Consider the following 25188-nt stretch of genomic DNA (forward strand, 5'->3'; position numbering starts at 1 on the left):
ATCATCGACAAATTACCCCGGATAAGGACGCATTCATATCTTTTAATTAAGAATTGTTGCGATACCGTTCAAATTAAATGCAATATCACGTTGAAGCTCTCCATTATCCAATTTCCATATCCCCTTCGATTTCAATGAGAAGAACATTAAATATTTTTAATGAAAATATTTTTTAGATCGCAAGGGAGAAACATCAGTGTATGAATAAAAAGGTAGATTTTGATATGATAAAATCTATTATGTTCGAAAGTAGCTGATAAATTGTGGAAATTTTATGAAAGCCAAATATATAATTATTAACATTTTGATATTTGTAATATTTCAATATTATGACGAGTAATATTTTCAAAATCTTGACAAGTAGGAAAAAAACACAGGTTTAATTCCAAGATTAAATAAAAAGGCAATGTACCTGACATTGAAATTGTTGACAACATGCTGAGTTGTAAAAATACTTCACTCACAACAAAAAAAAGATAATTATTTGTTTAGTCATTTATTTCGATGTGTAAGGTTCCTATATTCGATGTAGAAATTTATAGTTCTAACAGAAACTAATTATTTAAATGCGGATATAGTACCGGTTTAATCATTCTCCTGCTATTACTTCCCCGTTTTTTGCTGATCGTGACTATGCATTCAAGTGGACTTTGCAATGCACGGCTCTACATTCTCTTATTTCGTTGAATCATTAAATCATAAGAAGTCGCGGAATTCAAGCGAGTTCGCGATCACATAACAGTTCAATAAACCGAATTCCTTTGAACTACAACAATATATTGTTTTTTCTTTCCGAGAATCACGGGAAATATGAAAATGTATTTCACTTAGAATAGAAATGCGACTCGCGGAGCCTCGTGTATTTAAAGTGAAAAAGCAGAGAAAACATTCTAAAGATTACTTAATAGTTCAGAAATTTTGTTAATTGAGTTATTCATTTGAAAGTAAAATAAAAATAGTATTCCAGATACACATTTTTTCAAATGTCACTTCAGACTATCCTTGTAAATTCCTATTTGATTTGTATATCTACGACATGCTTTCATCAATAATTCGAAGAACATTATTCCTCAACCCGCGCATGTGTTCGCACAGATTCTGTATCTTACAATTTCATGACACTAAATTTGTAAAAATTAGATCACGCGATTCCATCAACAGATGTTAAATGACGTGAATAGAAATTTTTATTCGCAATTCTTCTCGCTTCTCTCCTTTGCCTGGAAAATATTCCATTTTAGCCACGGTTATACTATACTATACTACTATTGTAACTCCAAATTTCGTTAGAGCTATCGTTAAAAAATGACATTCATTCTATAAATTCAGGATTTAATCAATACCTGAATCTAATATCGAGAAGAAAATCAGTTCATATCATTGTGCGAAACAATATAACTGATAAATATAAAAAAATTGATACGAGGAATACCAAATTTTAATGTTATGTACATATACCTCTCGTATTTTTCCATGCCATCTGTTGCAGGCATTATCTCAACAGTAAAGTTCGAAATTATCGACAATTCATAGTAAATACGGAACTTTCGAAAAAGAATAAGGTCACCGTTGAACGTGGCTGAATCATTCGTTGGTCGTTCAGTCCGTAATCGGCATCAGTACCTCTCGAAATATTGTTCGCTTCATTTGGATAGAGCAATATAATAATTGCTTATCGTGCTTCTGCTCGTGCCCGTAAAGTCGCGTTTTCGTTACGGTTCGATAAGAACGAATGTCTTCGTGCAAACGTATAAACGTTATTTATAGTGAACATTGAATTTACTCTCTGGAACAACGAAGCGAGCGAAAGACGGGGAAAGTATTGCGTGAAGCTGTGGCTGTTTCGCCAATCTGGTCAGTCATTTCTCCAGAATACCATCGGATAATTCTCGATTGTTCGCGTTTCGCTGTGTACATACACTGAAAGTGTTTCTTGCGTGATCTTTAACAATTTCAAGGACTTCTTGCTATTCAGAGTTTGCTGATCAACTATGCTATATTAGGTGTTTGAAGTTCGGCGATCAACTATTCTAAATTAGGATTCTGTACTACTCCAAGGTGATCGATCATTTTCAATTAATTCGAAGGTGAAATATGTACCAGATACTATGTTTGCTATTTTGAAACTTCCTGTTTTGTGAGAAAATATCGAATTACCTGAAGTCTTTATAAAATGTTGGTTGCGAAGATATTGGCTTTAACCTGGTAGAAGAGATTTCTAGTTCTCGTTCATCGTGTTTCTTTCCTGAAACATATGGCAAAACGTGCAATTTGCGTTTCACCAGCGAGATATAAATCCCAGGCAGCGGATGCTAATTCTTCGTGGCCGAAAGCATCCATGAGCGCGTGTTTCTAGAGGAAAGAAACGGTGATCGACTGGATCGTAAACGTGTTTTACAAGGCTTGGCCATTCTAACGTGGCTACGATATTATCGGGGGAGCGTACACGAGGGCGCGGTTCTCTCCGCCTCTAAAAACAGAAGCCGTTTTCGAGAGCTGGCCGTTTGTCTTTCGCGGCGAACCTTCCGACGAATCGCCATCATAAAACGTACGCCCTTCAGGAGAAAAAGAATTTATTCCTACATAATTGCACCATCTCGGACGAACCGTGTTATTACTGTTCGCGATATACACGTAGAAACATTGGAAATTTTTCGGAGCATTCTTTTTTCTTGGAAATGAATATACGTCGCGTTTCACTTTTCCTTTTTCTGCAAAAACAACAGAAAGAGACCGGCGATTTATACATTTTTTTTTTTTTACAAAAAATCTTTATATATAAAATTGAAACGAGATATCATACGTATGTTATAACTGTAATGGTTCGTTAAAAAATAGAAAAATAGAAAACAATCGAAGAAAAAATGATTCAAGGAACGTAATAGGATTAGAAACGAATAAAAGATGTATACAAATTTCTGCAGTACGAAATAGAAGGAAGATGAACTATAGATAGAGCTGTAATTAAGTGATTTGTTGCTCTGGTACCGGTATATAAAAGTTTGATTGGTTTCGATCAGAAAGTTCGTTTGTTCTAATAATTCTCAGTGAGTTCTGTATCGTGTACAGCAAAAAAGTTGACCTTTTAGTTTTTGCTTGATTCTCTTCCTCGAATAGAAGAGTCGATGATTGAGAAAGTTTCTGAAATATTTTGTTGCACGGAGTTTGACAAATAGGAAACTCCAAACTGTCAACGAAGTTCTGAGATCCTCATGACATGCACGTGTTTCAAGTTTCATTATTAGTCACTTGTTTGTTAATCATTTTTCTGTGCCCGTGTCAACATCTCTGCGATAATTCCGTATCATTTTTATCTTTATGTTTGCTTAAACTTTGTGTCGTGTACCCTTAGAAGATTTATATCTACGCCGTTTGAATAAGATATTTGTACATTTATTTTCGCTGGTCAAATGTTACGTACCGCGAAGGTTATTTGATAACATATTGAAAACAAAGATGATGTTACATTCAGAAAGATCTTAACCCGTTGAATGCATAGATAAGAAAATATGTAAAATTTTAGCAAATTCTTAGTACCGGTATCTCTAACTTGATAAAGCGGTAACAAACATTTTAATATATATTCACGATTTTTCCATAAATTCTCTTTTCCAAAAAATGAAAAACGCGACTCTTCGTGTTCTTTCCCACCAATTTTCAATTTGTTTATAAACCATCGCCAAAATTCTCACATATGGTCTATGTACATTGCACGTGTGAGTATGTGAAATAATAGTAGAAAGTTACGAGAAGCCATACCATGTAAGGTCATCAAACTTAGGTTCACTTCAGATAGTCGACTATCGATTAGAGCATTTCTCGTTCAACGAAATCATTTCTTTTATTTCGTGTTTTTACAGCCACGTCGGCGGTGATCCTGAAGACAGACCACGACCATAATCGGTTATCCAGTCTTTCGGGGGATAATATCCTTGGCACTGGAGTTAGGATTGGTCGGGGCGAGGACGCAGTCGCGGGTATCAACGGCAACATTATGGATTCGGCGCAATCAGCCATGATGAAGCAAACAGACTACGTCGTGGGTCAGTAAAAGAAGCTCTAACATTTTCTTTTCAATACGTTAAACATACTCGTTAATTAAATTCTATCATCTCGCAAGATTGTTTCTGTGATTCGTAAAGTTATTCGAATTCGTTGAAATTTTCTTTCGTGTTTCGAAATTTTGCCGAGAAAAGTGATCGTTACAGAGTAACAATTAACAGCGTAAGCTGTTTGAAGAGGAAGTATCAACCGTGTATTTATTCGGTGTTTTATAACGAACGATAATTTTTCTTACTGTTATCGTTACGAACGAGTTGTGACACTGTGATTGAATAGGTTGTAAGAACAAAGATACAAACGAAGAATAGCGAAACAGAGGTCACGTTTCGTCGGTGATCCCGTCGTTTTTCCGACATGTCACGTGCAACCGGCAATTATTCACCACCGGTATTGAAATGTTCGAAAATCATTTTTAACAGCGTAATTGTTGTATACAATCGGTGAACTGTGTCCAAAATTGTTATTTATATGCGTGTATAACGCCAATGTTTAAAACTGTTGTTATTCTCTTCGTATATTATTTTCCTTCTTTTATCGTATGATACGATCATTTTATATTTACAAGTATCTTTGGACAAATTATAACGTATAACTCAATTTTGTATAAAGAACTGTTATAATTATTATCTTTCCGAGCAATCGCCTGGATTCTTTTGATGTTGATCATCAAGCAACGTAGTTTACTCGATTCTCAGAATTACGGAATAATTGACGGGAATATTACAGCCCATTGATCTTGTTCTCTCTTTGTTGAAATTAACGTTCAGAGCATCGTGACAACGGGCAAGCCTATTAGTACGATTGTGAAAATTTCGCAGTTCGTTATCACCGTTCACATTCGCCGCGTTTGCGTCTCTCGTTTCCTCTGGTAAATTTCATTCTATTAAAGTCGTCCGATATCGGCCACGAAACAAACTGTTTCCAGATCACAGTGCGTCTTATCGAAATTGAAAATATATGAAGATTTTTATAGGGTGAAATTGTATTTGATTGGAACTTGTAAATTTTGTATTTGACAATTGGATGAAAAAATGAAATTTGGATTGAAATTAAAATGTAGAAAATTGTTTATGTTTAATTATACAAGAGTCTTGAAGAAATTGTTACTATGCCAAATTCTACAGATTATCAGGCTTTCACAGCAGATTATAAAAAAGAACTGGTTTCTCCCTTTCTGTCTGTCTCTCTCTCTCTCTCTCTGTCTTGTAAATCATAATATACTTTGTTTGTTGATTCATGATTATCGATTTTACATTAAGTGCCGACCTACAATGTTATGATTGCAAACTAGAGAATAAAACAATGTTATTGTATTAATGTCCGTTTAAATACTATCGGTAATGGAAATCAATAGAACCGAATTAAACGTTCAGTGTCATTCAAAGTCATTACGTATATTTATTCCGATCTTACTTTCCAACACATTCTTTTCATGTCTTTTTTATATATTCTATTCATAATATAATTGCTTACAATCATAAGCAATCCATAAGTAAAAGGTAATTTGTATTATCCGCATATTTCTTCATTGTCTTTGCATCTCCATTGGAATATATTATCTTTGGGAATACATTAAATTCTGAATATAGTACTTTCGTTATTGATCCTTTAAAAAGAAATAAGTTAACTAGCATTATGCTTGTCGCAGTTAAAAGTCATCCTTTTCTATTGTTACAAATGAAGAAAACAGTTATTCAGGAAGATATATCCTCAGAATTGTCAATAAAGAAGAAACTGATTTTTTAGAGATTTTCATATGTGTATTTTCATATTTACATCAACATGTAAGTGAAAATGACTCTTACAAACAACGCAGTTTTTTCGTTAATTGCCATTATAACTCGATCGATTAAATAACAATCAGAGCGCAAAAACGTTGACACTCGAATAACAAACTTCGACCGATTAGACAATCCGCATAAGTACGAAGTTCACTATGCCACGCGCTTCTCAAGTGGGAGGGAAGAATGAGTCGTGGAATGACGAATTGTAAAAGCGGAAGACGAAAATCCGTACGATGCACCTACTAATCTATGTTTTTCTAACCTTTGCAGATATTGTCTTGCCAACCGTTCTAATTGCTCTGCTATTCGTTGGCAACGCCATCATCGTCTACATTATCTTTCAGTATAGAAAGAGGTGAGTAAAGGTCGTGCAGCCGTGCCATTTGTTCGCTCCAAAGTTCCTTTCCCTTTGATTTTAATTGTTTATACGTACAACGCAACCTGTTTGATTATACATGAATTCATGATTTGAAAATATCGCAATGGCATGTTAAATGATCGTTGCTTGCTATCATTCTGGTCGATTTTCAAGGAATCCCGAGTAAGTTCACTCTCCTGAGTAAATCTCTTCATTGAGATATATATATCTGACATATTAGTATATTTTTGATATATTTCAATATATCGTCAGAAATTCAGTCTACGAATTCAGTTCCAAAAACTGGTAGGGATAGTGATGATCAGTTAACAAGGCAAAATCCTGATTAGTGTATTGTAGTATATTCATGATTATTTTGAACATTTTATTTTTTGCTGACCACTTTTTATCGTTCTAATATAAGCGATCATATTGTATACTAGTATAAAGAATTATTTTTAAAAATATTCTTAAATCAATAATTAAGTAAATATAATAAAACTCACGTATGAATATTCTGGCTTATTTTGATTCATCTTTGGTGTCATTGAACAGTCCAATATCCAATGATTGCAGTTCACAACAAATATTCTTGCAATACAGAAAGTGAAGCTTAAATTTTGTTTGCAGGAAAGTTTCATCGATAGAGCAGGGCGAGGAAATGTCTCTACGTAACGCAGCCGAGGTGCCACAGGTGTGATTCGTGTTAGAATCAGCGATAAAATTTACGGTGCCAGCCCAAAAAGCGTCAGCGAGAAGGCCTACGTTGCATTTTTCTACGAGGATGATCTCCAAACGAAAATGGATCTCTAAAAAGAGGATCGTCGAGGAGTATCGAACATCGTCTTTTTTTCTTTCTTCTCCACTTTTAAAAAGGAGAATGACCGTCGAGTCTGCAGATGGATCCTCGAAACTCGTGTTCATTCGATTTTGATAGTTATATGTTCTTTGGTTGGGACACATGACTGGAAAATGTCTTTTTTACGCGAAATTCAGAGACGCTCTCGAAGAAAAGACTATAATGCGCTCGTCGCCACTCGTAATAAGAACCGCTGTCAATATTTAGGAATCCAGGCGCCTAATTAGTGCTGCCATGGTCTTCTACCTACATGTTCACGCATACAGACACACATACGTACACGTAAACTTACGATAATGTATTATAATGTAAGGAAATAATATATTCTATATTTCGTCCAAATTGTGACTTAAGTTAAGAATAAACAGATGTTTTCATAATACATTTGCCTTTCCGAATATCTCATTAAATTCTATTTTCAGAAGGATAATATTTATATACATATATATTTATAAATGTATAATTTTTATGAAATTTAATTGGAAATTTATTTAAAAAATTAAATTGGAAATTAGAAATATTTTTGTAGGGGCTCGCCTAAAATTTCCTCCAAGGTGCGTACTGCATTTTGAGCACACTTCTCCGTAGTTTCGTCTTCGTCTTCCAACATTTCTGCCAAGAAGGGTATAGTTTCTGGCAAGAGTGGCATGAAATCTTCGCCAAGCTTCCTTACAATTTCAACCTATATTCATGTAAAATAAAATATTAAATTAATAGCATTTTATGAACTTAATCGAATTTTACTTCTGATGCGACTAACTAAATCTATTTCGTTTTAATATAATTGTTCAATAACGATATCATTACAATATTATTTGTAACCAATTATGAATTAATATTAATCACCCAATAATAATTAATACAATTAACTTGACAAAATATAAGCTTTCACTCACCAACGCGTTCAATGCAGCGGTTCTAATATATGGTTTCGTATGTCTTGTCTTCAGCAACGTCTGGTACACTAATTGCTTGTGCAAAGAGTCATCAGGAATGGCACTAGCGAAGGCAGCAATACAAGGCACCACTAATTCACTTGCTCTTTTCTCATAGTCCTCCGTGGAGCCCAAAGTATTCTCCAGTTGATCCACAATTGGTTGAGCCAGTATTTCGAACCTCTCTTGACTCACGAAATTATGAGCGTCGTAACTGAAGACTCGATATAGAGTCAATAAAATGGCTTCTACTAACTCGATTTTGCTAGACTCTTCAGGCAGAGTCATCTCCTGCGGTTCCTCTATGATCGCTGGATTATTATTACTTAACAATATCGCTGCATGCTTGATGAAGTGACCAGCAAACAGAACGAAAAGTGATTTTAGACACTCTGCTATGTTGGCTGAAAGTCTGCAACAGATGATAAAAATGTATATATTTTTATCTGTAATTAGGTAACCATAAGTAAGCTTTAACACACAAAAATGCAAAAAATTACAAAATAAAATAAAACAGTTAAAATAATTTAATCAACCTGTAGAAAGTGATATTTCGTTCCTTGTACTGTGGATTTCTAGCAGCCCAATCGTAAAGTTTATAATAAAGCGGTCTAAAGGTAGTCTCGCTCAGTTTCAGTACTAAAGCAACCAATGCTTTACTAGCACTTTCCTCTACGACCACCACATCCTTCAACGTTACTTCCGATTTGTCTATTTCCATGTCATCCGGTGGATGACATGGATTTGAAATATCTTCGCGAAACTGTAAAACCTTCAAGAAGAATGTGCCTAAATCCGGTATAACTGCGTTTATGTCGTTAGGCTGAGCACTATTGAATGACTCTACTAGCACGTTCATCAGCGCTGGAATACGTTGGTACAATTTCTTTGCAAGTAACGTCATATATGTCCTGTTGACTGCTGGTAACAGCACTCGCGAAGGTATGCACGTGGAGAGTTTCTGGGTTGTTGCATTTAATCGTGATATTACGATGCCAATCTATGAAAATGGTAAAAAGAAAATCTTCAAAAATATTGATTATCGTTTAATTGTATAATGTAGTCTTAAATATTGATAAAATCATATTAGATAGTTAAAAACTATATGTAAAATATCTCCAAAAATATAGTAAACAATAGGGAATGAATAGAAAAGGTGAAAACACTTTGAGAAACCTACGAAATGTGACTAACAGTTAGTATACGATTATTTATAAAATACATTTATCGCGGCGACAGAAGTATTTAATAAAGTAGTAAATCATACCTTTTGATGTTCCGTATCAGTGTACAGAGAGTTCAATCTCGCCAGTTCAAATAATAACTGATCCAAATACAAAGATAAGAAGTTCCCTACAGATTCGACGATCTTTTGCAACGCGCTTACTATACTGACGACTATTACATCCGGTACACCTTGATGGCAGTGATCTTCTAACAAATGCAGGATCGCAGGTACAAATTTGTTCAATGAATGTATCGCGTGAATACGCATAGAACTGCATAATTCTGCGACACAAAGAGCAGCGCTGGCTAGTACTGGTCCTTCTCTTGAACCTAACAGCTCAGTGGTCGTCTCAAGAATCTATAACAAAAAAAGTAATAATAATAAAAATTTGTATTTATTAATTTATTTAATTGTCTATTACTAATGGATTTTTTCGCAAAAATACATAAGATATTCAAAATACGGTTTTCATTATAATATTGTAGTTGCTAAATAGAACAACTCTCCATTTAAGATTTATTTTTTCAGTTGTGTTTACAAAAATATGAAATTGCATAAACATCCGCAATCTATTAACCAACTGATCAACCAATAATTTTCTATTTCTGTTAAATAATATATCGACTTACCGGTTTGAACAGTATGGGATGATCGCTAGCCAACAATTTCGCCAACAATTTTATAGTAATCAAGACAGTTTGCTGTACAATCTCCTGTTCTTGTGTTTCAGATTTTACTTTCACTGATACTGTCTTCGACAAAGAATCAATCAACTGTAACAAATCTTCATGATCCTCTTCATTAAACTTTCTTTGTTGAAGACGCGTATTAAGAAGCTCCAAGGCTTTTCTCTTCACTGTCAGTAAATTATGTTCTATCAGACGCTTGATACTGACCAAGAATATTCCATTTGGCAATAAATTATTCACCAAATCTAACACGTCATATAAATGATGCAAAAGAATCTTCCAATATTTCGCAATTGGCTTTCCTTGATGTTTATCAGCATTCTTCGAGGTACATTGGATTAGTATGATTAATTCAACAATCAGTTGATCATAATATGGTCTCACATTATTCACTTCGGTAGAATCGAACTCGGCGACTTTATTAATAAAATGAGGTGACGATAACAAATTACTTAAAAATTGGACCAGAGTATATTTATAATGTCTCAAGTGTTTAGGACTACTAGTACTAACATCAAAGATGTGTTTATATTTAAACGAAATCGCAGCTCTCCTGCCTTCTTCGTCTTCTACATCTACAGGCAATTCCTTCATAAACTGAGCCAATTTCACGCAAACTTGAATAAGTCTGGTGGGTGGAAATTCTTGAGATACCTGTAGAGCAAATTCTAATCTCTGTCCAGGTATCTTCTGATTCGTAATACGCATAGTTCTCGACATAACGTGGCTTTCGAAACTCAACAAGTAATACAAATGAAAATGGTTATCCAATAATTGTAATAACTTTACAAATAATGGAGTTCGTCTATGTTCTGGAATATCGGGTAACGAAACTATAAATGTTCTTAGAACCTCACAAGCGTGAGTTTCATTCTCAGCTGCGTTTATTATAGGAACCACGGTCTCGATGGTCTTGGATATTATTTGAATAGAATAAGCATCGTCCTGACGTACCACAGAACTTCCCATGAAAGTGAAAATAGGCATTATAGTGTATAGAGCACATCTCACATCGACGATTTTTAATAACTCTACTAGAACTAATAGAGCATGATGATGAGTTTGGGGATTCCTTGAAGTTCTAATACATTGTGTGATTAAGTCTATTTGTAAATGAGCATCACGAATAAGCAATTTCTTCACTGTCAATCGATGAATAGTGGATAGTAATAATTGGTTCGTATATTCTATAGGACCTTGTTCCTCGAAACTGAGGCACGTTTTCAGCAAATTAAACAGGATCGGGTAGAGTAATTCCTCGTGTTCGATATTGTCAGCTTGTTGAACGAACTCCAAGAGAGTCACGCCACGTTTCCATTCTCTCCTATTGATGATGGTTGGGTCAGGAGCACGAATGAGACTGATCCGTCTTTTATTTTTCATTTTACTGTCGTTTAATTCAGCATTCTTGAGATCCTTCATGATCTGTAGCTCGTCGACTATGAGCTGTGCATTCACTCGAATTTTTCTCATTGCTCTATTGGTTGAAGAAATAATGTTCCCTATTTCACAATCAGTGGCTACATCTACTAATTTAGCTAGAATTTTTTTCTGAAGAACATTGGACGCTTCTTCAGCTTTTTGGAAGAAGGTACTTCCTATTTGTTTTAGAAGAATCACACTTGGTGGATATTGATTTCCGGAATCCGTTATTACCTTGATCTTGTGCTCCTCTATGCTAGCTTCGAATAACTTCCACACTTGTTCAACAGTGAGTGCCTTTACTGTCTCGCTGTTGAATCTCTGAAGTATGTTTTTCAACAAATTTCCTGCAGATTTATTTTTTGAATCAGCTTGAAGCATTTCTAGAAGGTGTAATCCAAGAGGAACTAATCGTTGAAGTATTGTGGGCCCATTCACATAAACTAGAATATCAAGCAGCTGTGATTTAATATGTAAAGGAGTTTGCTGGTCCATGACTATCTCGAATAACATTTGTTGCGCTTGTTGAAGCCTCCTTCGAAGATCCGTCTTCAATTGTTTACATACATCTGGATCAGGTGATAATAGGATGTAAAGAGATAAAGATAATTGATCAGGATCTAAAGATATTTCTGGGCTTCTGATGACAAGTTCTTGCAGTAAGGATGGAAAAGAATCCACCATTGTGCAACGATGAAGCACTTGAGTACTTGAGCACTTGCTTATGAGCTTCTCGAGTACTTTTAATGACGCTATACGACATTCATTGTTCTCTCTGGCTAGCGAAAGTAACAAATTCGTGACAAAGACTTTATCCTCGAACGCCCATTCAGTAGATTTGCATTGATTCAGCAGGACTTGAGTTATCTTCAAGCAATGAAAGGACGTTTGCACCTTCACAGGCTTTATGTACAGTTGAGAAAGAAAGCGGATAAGATCCTGAATCGTGGAGAAATGTCTTTGGAAAAATATTTGTAGACAACGAGAATAATGCTTGCACCAATATACATTGTCTATTCCCTCGAAGAACATCTCAAGAAGTCTCAAAATCAAATTACTACGATGTTGATTGTTCTCAAAATCAATCGCCGGATTCGACTTCAAATCGAGACGTCTGTGAACCATTTCCAGAACGTAGGTACCCACTTGCAATGGGAGAACACCTTGCGAAGTTAATTCTATAGCCATTTGTATATTATCTCCTGTAATATTATTGCAATTTTGTAATAATTTTACTTGAGGGTATTTTTTAATCATCTCCGTAGCCATTTCGATTACCTCTCGAGCTATTTGCGGTTCCAGAGATCCAACAGGAACTCTACATACGGATCCGAGTAAAATTAGATTGAAAAACATAGAAGCTGCATCACCATGAGCGATCTGTTGCTTCATTGCGCTTAATATGCTATCTGTTGGCGGCAGCAATTCCCAGTTTAATATATTATGAAAAGATGCCGATGAAACCGCCTCTGCGTTGGGTAATTTTCCTAGATCCTTCTGCACGTGTTGCATGTAAATATTGTTCCTAGCAAAGTTTGATTTTAATACTTCCATCGCGATATCTACGTCTGCGTCGTCATTTGGGAATAAATATGGCAATGATGTAATGAATACGCTAGTATCATCTCCGACTTTACAGAGTTCTAATAGGATTTTCAACGCTGGTTTCGCTAGAATTTTCCTACGATTGGTGTGACAAGTCGATAGTAATATTTTCAACTCATCAATCAATATATCTGCAGATAGAAGACTTGTTAAGCGTTTCGTAGAAATAGAAAGCAAAGCTTTGATTACATCTACTTCTGTGTCACTAAATCTGGATTGTATCGTGGTTGTCATCATCTCCTGGAAACTTTCAGGAATATTCACATCGGAATCTGCCAACATTTCCAACGCTACAATTCTCTGTACTGGATTGATATGAATCAATTTGTCAAGTATACCAACAACTTCTTGTGTGTCCTTGGCTCCAAAATGCCAAGATGTGACGAATTCCAATGCCAGTTTGGAATCTTTGTCTGTTTCGCTGCGTTTCATCAATCCTTTCAAGTAATCATCGAATCTTTCAGGATACGTTCTTTCAAGAGTATGATACAATCTTATTAGAAATTCTCTAGCTTCGTTTTTAATGTCAGTTGAAAGAAACTCCTTCTGTAATACATTCCACAAAATGGTGTCCACTCCAGTATCGTCCAGCTTTATTCGTGACAATATCTCATTCACCATATTCTGTATTCGAACTGTTTCTGATGGACTGTCCAAAATCATGCGACAACTTGTTTGTAGTAATGATACAATGAATTTTAATATGTTCACATTAGAGCATTGAAGCTTGATTGCGAGCTCGATGAACCAGGACAATTCCGATAATCGAGTAGCAAGACTTTTTGGAACTGTAGTAAGTCGATGAATTGGTATATTGTACAAGAAGAATAACAGGTGTAATGCTTCCTCTTTTAGATGCGTTTTCTTGAATATCTTCAGAAGTATTTTTTCCATAGTTACGTCATTCAGTTTCTCTTTGAACGTCAGTTTTGCTAAAATCATGTAACTACTGGCTACGAAATCGGAGATGGAACTTTCTAAACCTTTTAAAATAGCTGGTAACATATGACCCATTTGTACTTCGGAAATTCCAGATAATTGATCGATCATTCCTAATATTGAAGTTGTGTAAAATGCATACAAAGTACTTAAAGAAGATGCTCGCTCTGAATATATGTTAGTAGCGGTAATAACGTGATTGCAAATTAGTTTTAGTAAAGCATTATCAGAACTAAGACGATTGACTAATGTTATTGTAGCTAAGGGAACACCTGGCTTTTGAAGGGGTTCTAACCAATGCCAGTTATCAGCATCATCAGATAGATTTAATAATTGTAATGCTCTTGCAAACATCCGAGTTTCATGATATGGTAATATTAAAAGCAAAAATTGATCTCTATTAAATTCTTCTATGTGAAACCTACATATTAACCATTCAAGAGTTTTATGAGCATTATTGAGCAAGAAGTAAGGAGATAGAAGGATAAGGAACTTTTCAATCTGTCTATCTAACTTCTTGTTAACTTTAATATCTTGCACAGAACGTTCAAGATTCAGTGAACTTTGTGCAAAAAGAGTATGTTCAAATTCTAAAAATACGTCTGATAGCTTAGCCAACTCTTGCAATCCATTTTGACCTGAGAAAGGAATAAACATTAATTATTGCTTTAATAAAGAATATGTAGAGGTATTAGGTCATCCCATAAGTTCGTGCCGACCTAATAGAAACATAAAATAAAGTGTGTTACCTATGTTTAGAACTGTCTCTCTGTCTAAATTAGCAGCTTCTCTAGGATCAAATAATAAGCTTGCATGTTTTTTATCTTGATGCAGTAGTGCTGTTTGAGGGGTTCTTAATTGTTTTAATTGTCTCGCAAGAGATGTAGCCATCTTGAAACTGTGATTAAAATTATTTACAATTCAAAACATAAAAAAAATATAGATGTATAAAACATGCACATAACCTTATGCTGCACATAACCTCACCTTTTTTTTATTCGTTAGAAACAGATGGAGTCAAATCCTCTTTACTGTAGTAAAAAGGTTTTTTACAAATATCACAAAATATTTTCAGTATTTATGATATATTAAATTGCCGAAATAAAGATATATATATGTGAGCATTGTACATTTGGTACATATGATATTCGTAAGTCGTAACCCCTAATTAGCCATAATGCGCATGCACAGGCAGATCTTAGAGAAACGTGGTCGCTACAAACTGTACGGTGTTATGCTTTTTCCTCTTTCCACCAACGGTAGTACTACGCGTAAAAGAGAATCTATCACAACATTGAATTGTATACGCTCCTTAGAATTCTATTATTCATTTGAATTAACGGGATCCTTAAATATTGTATTAATCTCTGATATAAATTTTATGTTAGTTTCTGTGCTCGGATTAAAAAGCTTCGATATATATATGTATATACTTACATACTTCTGAATAAAACGAAAAAATAATTTTATGAGGTTTACATAACAGTGCAAAATTCTCATTTCTTTAACGAAAAAATGGAGGATTCGTTTGAAAATATTAATCCCAAATTATACAAAAAAATAGATGAAAGAGAAATTACTGCAGAAGATGAAGATGAAGATATTGTAGATGAATTTGATGCACGTGAAATTTTCGGTATGTATTTATTAATATCATAATGTTTTCTGAATTTTGATGTCGTATACAATTATTTTTTCTAACATATGATTTACAGATTTGATTAGAAACATCAATGATCCCGAACATCCTTTGACATTGGAAGAATTGAATGTGGTAGAACAAAGTCTCATCGAAGTAACATACAAACATGATATAAAAAGATTATAGTATACATTATCAACCATATTATCAAAGAAAGTAATATGTTTTCTTTCAGATTGATAATAAAGCAAGCACAGTTCACGTAAAATTTACTCCAACGATACCACATTGCAGTATGGCAACATTAATTGGTTTATCAATTAGAGTACAATTACTGCGAGTTCTACCTTCAAGATTTAAAGTTAGTGTTGAAATTACACCAGGTACTCATATGTCAGAGGCAGCAGTAAATAAACAATTAGCTGATAAAGAAAGAATAGCAGCAGCTCTTGAAAACAATCATCTACTTGAAGTGATTAATCAATGTATTGGTATAAAATGTTAATATTATCTAAAAGGTATGAAATTCAACACATATTTATAATTGTATATAATTTGTTAAAGATATCTCATCATTATTTTCTAGTTTATTGACATAAATTTCAAATTATTATAATTAGATCTTTTTAACTAATTAAATATATAAAGAAATTTTATACACATAAAATCTCATTTTTTCGTTGTTGTCATTGATGTTGTTGATGCTGCTTTTGATAAATTTTTTACTGGGTTGTATTTATATGTCTTTGGGAGTGGACCTTTAGCAGCATTATTAAATTGTTTTAAATCTGCATGTGAATAAGATGCTAACCTGTTAGATATTTTCATGTTAGTCCATGCTGAAAAAAGAATTGTTCATGTAATAGATCTAAAACTGTATTATACTGGGAATATTTATTTGAAAGTACCATCAGAGAATGATTCCTTGAAGCCTTTGTCATTCTTTACTATATTTTTGGTTATCTCTTGCTGTATAGAAGGGATATTAAAATATGCTTTTACTTTCTTTAACTGCAATACTTGATTTTCTACTACGGTTAGAATATTTGAAATAGCCCAATGACACAAAATGGCCTAAAACAAATTTTTTTAAATATTTACGATACAAAGTAAAGATAAGAGCTATGTATCTTACCCCTGGAAACTTCATTGCAAATAGAAATGAAATAACTGGTACTGCTTTGAACATATTTCGCATTATTGGAGTCAAATTTTGTGAATTCCTCAATGTATATGAAGTAACAGCATACAATGTTATACTAGTACCCAGTGGCAACAGATAATATGGATCAACACTAGTTAAATCCGTAAACCACCACAATCCACCTTCCTTTAAACTTTCAACAGGTTTATTAGTCATTTCTCGTAGAGCAAAAAATATTGGCAGATGTGCTCCGATCTATTTAATATATATAATATATATAGTAGGAATAAATTTTAATATTTAAATTATCACAGACGTACTTAAGTACATTATATACCCATTCAATTGCATACCTTCAAAAAATTCGAAACAGGAAACATCTTAATATTATTGTTCTTGAGTAGCTCTTGTAATTCCATAGCATATATAGTAGCTAAAAGACAAGAATAAAATTGATTTAGTTATATAAATATATAGTAGTACATACCTTATAATATACTGGATAAATATGTTAGTACGCACCTTCTTGAAAATTTCCACATTTTCTTGCTTCAGTTATATTATCCTGTAATTTTACCATTTTTGGCAGAATGTTGGTCATTTTGCTACTATTTTTGTGTGCTGATACCGTACATGGAAATGTTGCAAATTTGATAAGTGCTGAAGTTAGTATAATTGTGGCCCACCATGGTAAATTACAATTAACATAAAGTAATTCATAAAATGTTTGAATAATTCCTACAGGACCATATCCACCTAATCCTAAACTTTCAAAGGTAGGTTCCCCATTTGCATGTAGTTTAATAACCTCTGTAATTTCTGTGGGCAATGGTATTTGTGGAAGAGGTGGATCTGTAAAAAATACAAAAAATTATACAACTTCTAATTTAAAAGTAAAAAATATTATATTACCTGGTATTTCATTTAATAGATCTTTCTCTGGTACTGAATTATTTAGATCTGTTATTTGCGTTTGTAACACAGGTGAATCTAAAAAACATGGTAGATTATATTTTTTATTATTACATTTTTGAGAACATATATGAAATTAGAGATTTTTCACACCTGGTGGCGTATTTGATGCATTTTCCTTTATTGCTGTATTAGCTGTGCTTTCATAACGAGCGAAATAAATCTTATGAATTTTCGAAAGTTTATGAACGTTTAATACACAATTCCGTTTCAAAGGACCGTTTGTTATATGATATGCGAGACCGCTAAAGTGACATTCTGTCGTTTTCTGATTATATACATATTTTCATTATTAAGATATTTTAATATATATATATATAAGCGTAACATAACCTAACGAGAAACAAGAGTTTAACTTACGTGAAATCCTGTATTTGTATTTAACAGTTTTTGACTAACACGTACACATAACCGTGTCAACATGATTTTGTTTATATACTAGCAATATTTAATCTTATATAAGGTATGATAAATAAAAGAGATTTTCATATCACGTGTAGAACTACAATCCACTATTAAGTTACAAGTTGTCACACTATACTTCAGATGGCATTCTGAGTTCAATTTGAGAATATGTTCAGATTTAAGTTACATTTGAGGTACTAATGACATTTTTAAGTATATTCATAAAAATTTCCTATCGAGCTACTGTATATAAATATTTGCAAAATTTGAATTCTTAGCTTCCAAACATGAATATGCTTTTCGATATCGAACATTTTCTAAGTTGCAAAATGTTCTAATTAATGAAACCAAGGAAAATATACAAATTCGAACAAACTTCCTCTTTGACGTATACTCGCAATTCTTCATAGTATCGATCCTGAATCGAATCAATTATAAAGTTGCATACAGTGACGCCGTGTGGCGTTTTGATATCGGAGGACTTCCTCGGTTCTTTCACGAATTTGAGAGGCCAAGCTGCACCATTGACACGACACTAGAATTAAGCTGTCAGTGCCGACTCACGTGATCGAATCTACTGCAATGACATTCAGTTTGCGTCTCGGGACCAAGGTTATTAAGACAGACCTACTATTTAAGTTTCTCTCGTGCCGTCTTTCGTTTTCGGGACCTGCTTTCCCCCTTTTGCCTACCTTGATCTGCGTAGCTGCTTTTGAACCAGGTTCTGCTACTCGTTACAGGGTCTGTTGGTTTAAGACGATAATACATAGCTGTGTGAGATTTCACGTGAACAAAAACAGATTAAAGAAAGAAGAAGAAAAAGATCGTGAAACGGAGAGGAATGGCAGAAGACGGCACGGTTCTAATTACAGATCCACATTGTCAGCGAAGGTCTCTAACCACCATGCTTTGGCACCGACTGTCAATTTCTCCACAAAATAATTCGGTAACAACTCCGCTTTTTCGATGGCGCAACTACCGCTTCGTTGTTATCTTTTCTTCCTTTTATGAATGCGTGCCGTAACGTTCAATTAGATTCGAGTCAAAGTATTTATCCGGTCAGGTTTCACCCCTGGAGCGATTCACGAAATTATTTTTGACATAGTTGTTATACAAAATTGAAATTATATTAACCACCTGGCGCTAGGATTTCTCCTTTTTTGTTATTGTACATTAATGTTATTGAACACATTTGCGAGTGCATAGGATGAATTAAATAAAATTTGTATTTTTTGACATTTTATAGTTATCTGAAAAACTAAAATTCATACCTACAAGAAAGTCATCACGTAACACCAACCGTTGTGACAAAATAACGAATCGAACCTTCGAAACCTCCCAAGAACCTGGTATCCATTGCGTAGAGTGTAGAAGATTGAAGATCGCTTCTTGGACAGGATTACCCACTTTACGCCCGGGTAGCAGGTCAACCAGGGCGAAAGATAATGGGATTGCGCGTTCTTCGAAAAGAACAAGATAGTGAAGCTGTCACAGGAGAGGAACGACACCAAATTCAGCCTTGTGTTAACGTCGTATCGCGATCCCTTTGATCGTGCCGATAAAGCCCAGTTCCTACAGAATTTTCGTGAAGACGAACACCTAGTTAGATGAAGTCATTTTTGCTGAGAAAGTTGACCGTCCATTACGTATCAGTGTCCCATTAATTACAAATCGTAATAATGTTTTTGGTTAGGATTTATAACCTCGTTTGAGATTATATTATTACTAAAGTGTAAAATTAGAACTAAACGAATTAAAGTGATAAGCATATGGAAAAATATGTAATTCAGAGAAAGTAAATTTTCATTCGTATGCTTTACAAAAAATCATTCAGATCCCTAAAAGTATCATTATATATAAATCTATAAAATTTTTATGACGAATTATGAGTTGGCATCTTATATTATGTAATATGTGAAACAAATCTCTATTTAGATTGCATTTCTTTATCTTTCTAAAAATATGAATCTGAATAAGCAACTGTACTCTACAAATAAACCTCAAAGATAGTGTGTACTCAAATAAAGGAAACAGACACGTGACATTGACAAATTTCCTTTAGAAGAAACAAGCCTAATGGAATTTCCTTACACAATATCAATTTTGCACAAACACGTTCCTAACCGATCTCAGCCTGTGAGAAATAACCAAAGATAATGTGTAACCGATTAAACGGATCGATCGTGAATTCGAAGATCGAAATCATAGGTAATTAGATCATAAACATGACAGTCGATTTCGTAGAGGTGCGTCTCGATCACGCATCCTCGAGGAGATTCTTGTCTATGACAAATTGCGCTCTGGGCGATCCATCGAGGCCTGATCGATTCGCTCGTTGCGATTCCATCGTGATATTAGCGGCGTGCGAGCGACACGTTCGCCAATTATCGCGAAATTTGCACGCTGCCACCGGCTGCCGTTTTTCCTCTCATGCGCGTGCGCATGAGCGTTGTTAATGACGAACCGACACGGCGGCTGTTGTAAATCAATTTTTAATTGCGATTCCGGTTCGATCAGCCACGTTGCGAAAGTGTTGTTAATATCGTGAATGAAATTTGGTGGGTAATGCATACTTGTGACGGGTAACGGTCCTTCGTTCGCTTTTAATAGTCATCTGTCGAGTTGCGTCTCGCACAGGGAGGAGTTTAATGGTATAATGAAACGTTTAAGCTTGAAAATATTGTTGCAAATGAGAGGAATGCTTTTACGTTTACGTCTCTTCTTTTAGGAAATTATAACGTACAGGGTGTTTTATTTTAATCTTTTAAAGACTAACGTTTCGTTAACCTCGCGATTTATTTGCTAACATTGATGATTCTTTGTAAAAAATTTTCCATTTGTATGATATCATACGTTGAACAACTCGATTAGATGAAAGTTTGGCTCTAATTGATACGTTGAACGAATTTATGCCAGCAACCTTTTACTTACTCATGAAAGCACGATGTTCTATAATTTAACAAAATGAAATTTCGACAGAATTATTCATCGCGTATAACCGAACAAAACAAAGAAAATATAATGTCAAACTTCGTAAAACCGGTCGAGTTATAAGAAATCACCCTGTACACGTAATCAAACGAATTTCTATGAACGGTCTATTCATCGTCGCCAGTTTTTGAATGGTCGGTGTCTGGCGACGTTGAAGAATCGACGAAGGTGTGTTTCGGTGGTAAAGGAGATGATCGTGTCCCGTCTCTCTCCTTCAGGCCACTTTTAAACGTCTTTATGAGTTTCGGCTGTTAACACGACTGTGGAAACAGGTACGGCCTTTTTTTTTCTTCCGATGCCTACTCTCCTAGTATCTGTGGGATCTCAGGTGGCTAGCGCCTGGTACGCATTCGTCAGGGAGAGATAAAGTCGTGATTGGACAGGAAGTACGGCACCGTGTCGGCGAAAGAGCTGACCACTGTGTTTCTCTTCTTCTTTCAAAGATTATACCGGGACTGGTTCCCAGTTTGAATCGTTCGATAAAGGTCGTATTTACTGGTTTAGCTAGCCGACAGTCAAAGTAAGATATTGTTTATCTCCTGTGACATCTATTGAGCGAAGGATTGATTCATTCCCTTTTTAATTCTTTATTTATTATACGCGACATTGCACTTGACACAAGTTATGAACTAATTAAAAGACTAATGTATTTGTTTTGCTTGATAAAATTCATCTTGAAGTTAAAATTCATGTTTTCGTCATGGAAATATCAGAAGATATATTTCCATTATTAATAATCAGTACCTATAAAAGAATAGATGTAGCCTGGTGTATATTCCAAATGAACTCACTGAATGCACACACTTCGATATTTGAAGCATGAATCTTCATATGCTGAAGTCTAAGTTAAGCGGAAACGAAGTTTGCTTAACGAGACGTTATTTGGGCGCAGATGCGTCTAACGACTTCCTCGAAAGTCGAGGAGCCATCAGAATCGTTAGAATCAAAGATCGAGCGATTAAAGTTACACAAAAGGGGAACAATGGTCCACTTTTATCAAATCATATTAAAAGAAAAGAAGCAGAAAAAGAATAAGAAAATGGAAAGATAATGCTACGTTGTTCAGTAATAGGAGCAATCTGTTTGTTTCGTTCATGTATATCGGCGTCATCAGCCGCAATTTTTCTTGATCGTTGCCTGTTCTCTCGTTGCTTTCTTGTTCATGGGGCTCGCGTGTCGAGGTAATGGTATGTACAGAAGGATAATCTACTAGATAGTCGTCGTAGGTGCAGCATTGTGTGGGATCATAACGTGCAAAAGGAAATCGCCTCGCTTTAAGGTAAATGGTCGAGGAGGCAGAGCGACGTGCGTGCCCGGACGCGTGTGAACCACCACCGGTTTCCTTTCATTCACTAAGTTTCTTCATCGCGAATGTCGCACGATTGCTACGCCCGATTATCGTTGTGCGAGCATCATCTCCGTGGAAAAAAGGAATTCTTTCGCGGAACCGATCCATTCGTGGTTAACGGGACCGTGTCTGCAAATTTCTGCGCGAAACAAAAATTCAATAACTTTTATTCTACGTTTCTTGTTAAGAGGATACATTCCGACTGCAGTTGTGGTTAGGAAGTTTGTTTATTTTTTGTAAGATCTTCTTGCGGAAATATTATGCAATCTACGAATTTTTAAGCAGAAAGAGTTTTGATGCATTTCTATCTTTTATTTTCATTGAGAGAATATACCTTCTCCAGATAACTACGACTGGTTAAAATATTAGTTTATAGATTTTTGGTTAAAAATTTAGTTTATGTCTGAGAAGGACTTTTTATGAAACATTTTATGAAGACGGGATTACAATTATTATTTAAAAAATAAATGTAGAAGTAGTGTTTCCAACATCAAGTGACGCTCAATGGAGATTACAAATTCACTATTTTTATACGACATGAAATTCGAAACGCGACTAACGTGCGAAAGACCGGACGACTTGAAGCGGATTCTGCGATTAATCACAGAATCGGCATTGTCGGTGTGGGAGAAATTATTTTCGATTAGCTTTATGAGCGCGCCCCCGTTGTTGCGTTTTATTGTTTGCAAAGCGCGAAATGTAGTTCAGGAGATCGGCCGTGTGCCCGATTGAAACACGAACAATCATAAGTCTCGGAAATTCGTTGCGATTCGCTGCTTGTCTTTCACTCGCTCGTCAAATTTATCTTACGGTGTAACAATGTTTCGAGTCTGTGCAACATTGCATCATATGAAAAAAGAAAAAAAAAAAAAGAGAACAAAATCTCAAACGAATTTTCTCATCTCATTATTTGTTATGATCGAAGTGTGCCCGATTGAAACACGAACAATCATAAGTCTCGGAAATTCGTTGCGATTCGCTGCTTGTCTTTCACTCGCTCGTCAAATTTATCTTACGGTGTAACAATGTTTCGAATCTGTGCAACATTGCATCATATGAAAAAAGAAAAAAAAAAAAAGAGAACAAAATCTCAAACGAATTTTCTCATCTCATTATTTGTTACGATCGAAGCGAAAACGATAAAACGCAAATAATTGAATAAAACGTGATCACGCAATTGGAAAGATGGTGGAAAACAATGGGTTTAGCCAACATTTAAAATATCACGCATGATATGTAACGAATTATATTAAAAATGTAGCATATTCGTTTTGGTGAACGAAATTCGATGAAATGTGTTCCGAAGGGTCTTTAGCAAAAATTTAAATATCGGATGAATAGATAAAAGCAGTTAATCTCGAAATTATATCCAGCGATGCATTCAACAGTCAACATTCAGATTCGATAACCGTAAAAAATCGCATTGACGACTTCGTACCACTCGTCCGCTCTGTTTCAGGATTATTATCAATTCGACCACGATAATCTCTTTAATGGGAAAATATCTGCTAAAAATGTTTTCCATATTTAAAAAAATACATTGTACATATACTTCAATGTGTTGCGAAATAGAATCTTTTTCAAGCTGATTCAAATCTTCTTCAAACTGATGCAAAGTAACAGAACGATTTTCCCCCAGAAAAATCTCTAGAATCTGACAGACAGTGGTGAAGTACGTAACTAGGGGTTCGCGTGACGAGTCCATTGAAATTCGCGCGCGTGAGACAACGGAGGTCGCGAATTGGCTCGCGAACACGCCACTTATCATAATGCTTACTTAATGCTCGTCGCGAGGACGTACTCTCGCGTGTAACCACCGTGTAGAGAAGCGCCCGTGGGACCAACCAGGCTTCCCTCTCGCGATTCGTCGACGAGGATGTGCGAGCGTATCGTGAACATTCCCACAAATTCGCAGTCTGTCTGTTCGAATCGAGAGGGGAACGAAAAAATGTGAAAAAAAAGGTAAAGAAAAATAAAATACAGAAAATAACGACGATAATACGAAGAGAGTCAGGATACGTTTGTTAGCTTTGCTGTTCGGCCGGAAAACGCCGTGGGATTCCGGGATCCGCCAAGGGGTGGTGACAGAGCGACTATCGTTATTTTCGCTTACGCGATGCTTCCTCTTTGATCAAATTAGTTGATGCTTCCTCATTTTTTTTTGCCCTTCTTTGGTTGTTCGTTTTTACTGTACCTTGTTTGTTGCTTGTTAAACCTCGTCCGGATTAATCGAGTTACATACCTACTTGAATTTAAGCGATCTTGTTAAGGACAAAAGTTGCGTTATCATTAAAGAACTCTAACAAATTATACTTTATTTAACATTTTACATTATAATACATATGGCGCGGATGAAATAACAGATTTATAACAAAATAACTAGAAAATACAAGCAGTGAGAAGCATTCGATTTGTACAAAATATTTGTAGGTATCATAATATCGGGCATATAATATATAATATAACACACGATATAACAATTTGATTTTACGATGATCGCTCAAATTCCACGATAAAACAAATCCTCGAATTTTGCCAATTCCTGTTCGTTTCATCGATCACTCTTCTATCACGCAATCATGTATTCCGGTTGTCCAAGATGCCAGCTGCTGAATTTATCGGCGAACTTGGCATTTTGCGAGGATATTAAGTTTTCAAAAAGAAGCTAGTCCTTTTGACGTGGCTAATTAGTTTACTGACGGCCAATAAATCGGATTGACTTATTAATTGGCGACCTGACACTGCGTTTGTCTGGTCGAAATGAAGTAATCTCATTTAAGAGGCAATTATCATTTAGTATGTGAA

At 35.1% G+C, this 25188-nt stretch overlaps 4 protein-coding genes across 6 annotated transcripts in view; 2 read left to right on the forward strand and 2 right to left on the reverse strand.

The window, feature by feature from the left end:
- Positions 1 to 7445, forward strand: part of LOC126917948 (uncharacterized) — a 31304-nt gene extending 23859 nt beyond the window's left edge. The window contains exons 7-9 of one of the 2 annotated variants that reach the window (XM_050725431.1): positions 3861 to 4043; positions 6117 to 6201; positions 6835 to 7445. In XM_050725431.1, the coding sequence (XP_050581388.1) occupies positions 3861 to 4043; positions 6117 to 6201; positions 6835 to 6904 (338 nt within the window). In that variant the 3' untranslated portion in view covers positions 6905 to 7445. Of the gene's footprint in view, positions 1 to 3860; positions 4044 to 6116; positions 6202 to 6834 lie in introns of those variants that run through there. The other variant, XR_007711140.1, reaches the window with a different exon arrangement.
- An 8-nt stretch (positions 7446 to 7453) lies between these two features.
- Positions 7454 to 15009, reverse strand: LOC126917938 (HEAT repeat-containing protein 1). The gene is made up of 7 exons (XM_050725383.1): positions 14869 to 15009; positions 14631 to 14779; positions 9856 to 14519; positions 9266 to 9583; positions 8535 to 8998; positions 7960 to 8410; positions 7454 to 7745 (listed from the first exon to the last, which is right to left on the reverse strand). The coding sequence occupies exons 2-7, from the start codon at positions 14770 to 14772 to the stop codon at positions 7575 to 7577; spliced, it is 6210 nt and encodes a 2069-aa protein (XP_050581340.1). The 5' UTR covers positions 14773 to 14779; positions 14869 to 15009; the 3' UTR covers positions 7454 to 7574.
- Positions 15010 to 15260: 251 nt separating this feature from the next.
- On the forward strand, positions 15261 to 20086 carry LOC126917954 (MIP18 family protein galla-2). 2 transcript variants are annotated; one of them, XR_007711141.1, is made up of 5 exons: positions 15261 to 15517; positions 15597 to 15676; positions 15759 to 16041; positions 18785 to 18990; positions 19291 to 20086. XR_007711141.1 is itself a non-coding variant. In XM_050725439.1 (3 exons), the coding sequence occupies exons 1-3, from the start codon at positions 15397 to 15399 to the stop codon at positions 16026 to 16028; spliced, it is 471 nt and encodes a 156-aa protein (XP_050581396.1). In that variant the 5' UTR covers positions 15261 to 15396; the 3' UTR covers positions 16029 to 16885. The 2 variants fall into 2 exon arrangements, 1 of the variants encoding a protein (XP_050581396.1); XM_050725439.1 differs by lacking the exons at positions 18785 to 18990; positions 19291 to 20086 and having other exon boundaries at positions 15759 to 16885.
- On the reverse strand, positions 16061 to 18714 carry LOC126917949 (mitochondrial inner membrane protein OXA1L). Its single transcript, XM_050725432.1, has 8 exons — positions 18000 to 18714; positions 17733 to 17907; positions 17580 to 17657; positions 17190 to 17519; positions 17021 to 17100; positions 16659 to 16922; positions 16432 to 16597; positions 16061 to 16362 (listed from the first exon to the last, which is right to left on the reverse strand). Exons 1-8 carry the CDS (start codon positions 18060 to 18062, stop codon positions 16193 to 16195), a joined length of 1326 nt encoding a protein of 441 aa, XP_050581389.1. The 5' UTR covers positions 18063 to 18714; the 3' UTR covers positions 16061 to 16192.
- Positions 20087 to 25188: the final 5102 nt, after the last annotated feature.

Source organism: Bombus affinis, chromosome 6 (genome assembly GCF_024516045.1).
Source record: "Bombus affinis isolate iyBomAffi1 chromosome 6, iyBomAffi1.2, whole genome shotgun sequence".
NCBI classification, from domain to species: Eukaryota; Metazoa; Arthropoda; class Insecta; order Hymenoptera; family Apidae; genus Bombus; species Bombus affinis.